The 3,218-nt window shown below is 45.3% G+C and overlaps 1 protein-coding gene across 1 annotated transcript; it reads right to left on the minus strand.

Annotated features, from left to right (window-relative positions):
* Window positions 1-261: 261 nt before the first annotated feature.
* LOC131233326 (BAG family molecular chaperone regulator 1-like) lies at window positions 262-2,341 on the minus strand. The gene is made up of 4 exons (XM_058229997.1): window positions 1,331-2,341; window positions 969-1,225; window positions 746-892; window positions 262-668 (listed from the first exon to the last, which is right to left on the minus strand). The coding sequence occupies exons 1-4, from the start codon at window positions 1,560-1,562 to the stop codon at window positions 516-518; spliced, it is 789 nt and encodes a 262-aa protein (XP_058085980.1). The 5' UTR covers window positions 1,563-2,341; the 3' UTR covers window positions 262-515.
* Between the last annotated feature and the right edge of the window lie 877 nt (window positions 2,342-3,218).

Genomic DNA, 3,218 nt, shown 5'->3' on the forward strand with positions numbered 1-3,218 from the left:
TAAATCTGAACCATTTACTCCTTGGCCCCACTGCAGGTGAGTCAGCAGCCCACACAAAGAACCAGTTGGGTAATCATAACCATTGATTGGGTAACTTTTTGAGGATCACAATTCGGCTGATATAACAAGGCCTATGATCATCTATCAATGAACTTTGTTTTATCACCACTGGCCCATCATGCATAGGAGCAAGAAGATTAACAGTCCGGATCGTGATATATGTGTCCTAGCTCCACATTTGAAATCCACATATATAAAACATCATCACAATCATCATTAACCCATTTTATTTCTGATGGATCAAATGAGATAGAGAGCTACAACAACCTTAAATATCTAAATACAGGAAAGAATATGGAAAATAGAGATTGCTCAAACAAACAAAAACACAACCCATACAGATACAGCTTATCTGATAATAATATGGATTCACATCAGGAAAAAAGACTTACTCAAAAGCTCCCAATCAAGCTTAGCAATGGCAGTGGCTATGGTGGGCGTCGACGGGCGGACCCCTAATCGAATGTCTCCCATTTGGTCGTCATCATGACAGGGGCGAAGGCCGGATTCCGCTCTGGCATTTGTTGCAGATCACCAACACCGATCGGCATGGCGTTCCGGATCTTGATCGAATCAAGTGTTTCGACGTACTTCTGCACTCTTTTCACCTGCAGAAGAAAATCACTTATTACAGACCGAATGAATTTAGATTACAATGAGCTTGATTAGCGTTTCGATTAATTACCTGCATTCTCCTCTGTAATTTCACATCCCCATCAGCCATAATACCGTCCAATTTTATCAGCTGCATCATCAATAGCTCAATCAGATTCAATACTTCCTTCTCGGCGACTTTCCCACCTTTGGAGATTACGGAATCAAGGGCGGAGACCTGAGAGAAAATTAGGAATTTAGTATCCTTTTCATTGTAATAGTAATGGTGTTGATTTGATCAAACGGTTTCATACCTGGCCGGCGAGCTTGTCGACTTCCAAGCTTATTTCCGAGATGGATTTAGACGCCCTCTCCATCTTCGCATTCTTCCGCATCTCAATGTACCGTCTCTCCTGACTCGTTGGATCTTCCATCAGGACGATCTTCGACCGTTCCTTCACGCCTGACGTATCTAGGTAAGCCTTCGAGTCTCTCTCCTTGTCTTTGAAGAGAAGCTTCTGGTCCTGCGGATGTAATCCGGTTGGGCCGGCAAGCATTTTCTTCAATTCCCCTGCAATCAAAGCACAATGTCATCAGTTATAAGCAGCGTTGAGAGATAGGCATCTTTTACTACCGGAATGGGATTGGAATCTTCGAGTGCGGATGTGAACATTACCGAAACTAGCTTGAGAGCTAATGTAGATTTCGTGCAGAGAAGAGCCGTACTTGACTCTGACTTTGATTGTGGGAGAAACGACGGGAGTTCGATCCGAGTTCGGATTCCGCTTCTGCACCAGCATTCCGCCTGGTCTGAGCTCCCAATCGACAGCGTGCGATTTGCCGCCACTACCTTTTTCCGAACTTCCGTTCATTGGCGTTGATGCGGTCTTCGTCCTCATTCGCATCATCTCACTTCTCCTTTCTCCTCTGTTTTAGGTCGAAAAAACAGATTCTGCAGCAGGTATTGAATCGTCCGAATTCGATCTTTCAGATCTCTCAAGAGTGAGCTACGGAAGCACGCATTTCTTACTTCCAAGCCAGAAAAACAGACGACAATCGATGATTTGAGCGCCAAACGGGTCGAATCAAGTTGATGATTCTAGAAAACGCAAATCGACAGCCGTTCCGTTCTTCCCTACAAGAAGCGAGCTGCAATTCCGTCAGACGAATGGAGAACAATTTCCGTTCTTCTCCGTTTCGCCAATGGCGGTCTTCCGTTCTTCTCCGTTTCGCCAATAGCGGAAGGAAACACCCTTAGATCTCTGGAAAATCCTTCTATTGCACAAAAACTCGGTAGAGACACCTCAGATCGTCCTCCAAAACGAATCGACCGCTGAAAATGGGCAAAAAGTCGACGATTCAAGCCTCTGACCCGTTGAAAACCAATACAGATGCTTTGAAGACAAAATCGGCTACCGTTCTTGACAATCTCGACAGAAAAATCACCTCAGATTCTCTTAGAATGGAGCTTCCGGTCTCCAAATCCCCAGAATCCCGTGAAAGGATCGAGGCGTGCAATATCTTGCGATTGAAAGAGAGGAAAACACGGCAAGAAATCGAAGATTGGTTGGGAGGAGAATCGCCGAAGATCAGGAAAAGAGGCCTCTTTTTTTTCTTCGGGAAGAAACGCGAAGGGGAGGAAGACAGACGAGGGAAAACGGATGGACAGCGAAGGAGACTTCGACCACAGACGATTACATATAATAGATCGAAAACATCTCTGGTTCGTCGCGATGAACCCGTAAACATTTGTCACGACTCACCATCGGCTGCGTTGGGTAAGGGCAGGGGACGCGGATTGGAAGGTAAGGAGCTCACCACCCACCAACAGAAGTGGGCCTCAGCGAATCCAGCTCCTCACACCAACAGTCAGATGACCTGGCAAGATTTGATTAGTGCAGCCCTGAACTACAAGAGATTCGACGGGCAAGGATGGACGCGGATTTCTACTGAAGGCCTTTCCTAGAAAGTTCCGCGAGCTGGGAAGCTGAGTGGGGTCCAACTGATGCTTGTGATAACTCCGCAGCGTCCATCCGATTTTTACTCCTCGTATTAGGAAATAAGACAAAAAATATGGTAGATCCAAAACTCCAGTGGGCCACGAGAGGAAGGAGTTGAGATTGAATGGCCACCGTTGAAACATCGCTCAGCGCCGTATAAGTTTCACATTAGGATAAGTTTTTTGTTTTTTGAGTTCATCCAAGTGGAAACGAACACATAAAACGTTTGGATGGCTCATAAACATTAAGGTGGACCTAATGACCACATAAACGGTTTAGATGGCATATAAACATCAATGTAGACCTAAAAAGATTTCAATGGTAGGCATTTCCTTCCCTAAATTCCCCTCTCACAGGGCCCCCTTAAGTTATGGATATACCTCAATTTTGTAGATGAACACGATGGATTTGTCACAAACATCATGGTGGCCCCACCTAGCTTTCCAACAGAGTAACTTATTTGGGCCCATCTAAGTACGTGGGCTCAAATAAATCATCAAATACACACTGTGGGTCTGATGGTGAAAACCTGACTCTAACATGGTTGCTGTGATACGCCCACCT

This window comes from Magnolia sinica, chromosome 18, assembly GCF_029962835.1.
Source record: "Magnolia sinica isolate HGM2019 chromosome 18, MsV1, whole genome shotgun sequence".
NCBI lineage: Eukaryota > Viridiplantae > Streptophyta > Magnoliopsida > Magnoliales > Magnoliaceae > Magnolia > Magnolia sinica.

Bases quoted from the DNA above. Each gene is read 5' to 3' on its own strand.
- LOC131233326 (XM_058229997.1), bottom strand. From the start codon at position 1,562: ATGATGCGAATGAGGACGAAGACCGCATCAACGCCAATGAACGGAAGT. The intron at 893-968 runs GTATGAAACCGT...ATTTTCTCTCAG, and splicing joins TCGACAAGCTCGCCGGCCAG to GTCTCCGCCCTTGATTCCGT. The intron at 669-745 runs GTAATTAATCGA...TTTCTTCTGCAG, and splicing joins AATTACAGAGGAGAATGCAG to GTGAAAAGAGTGCAGAAGTA.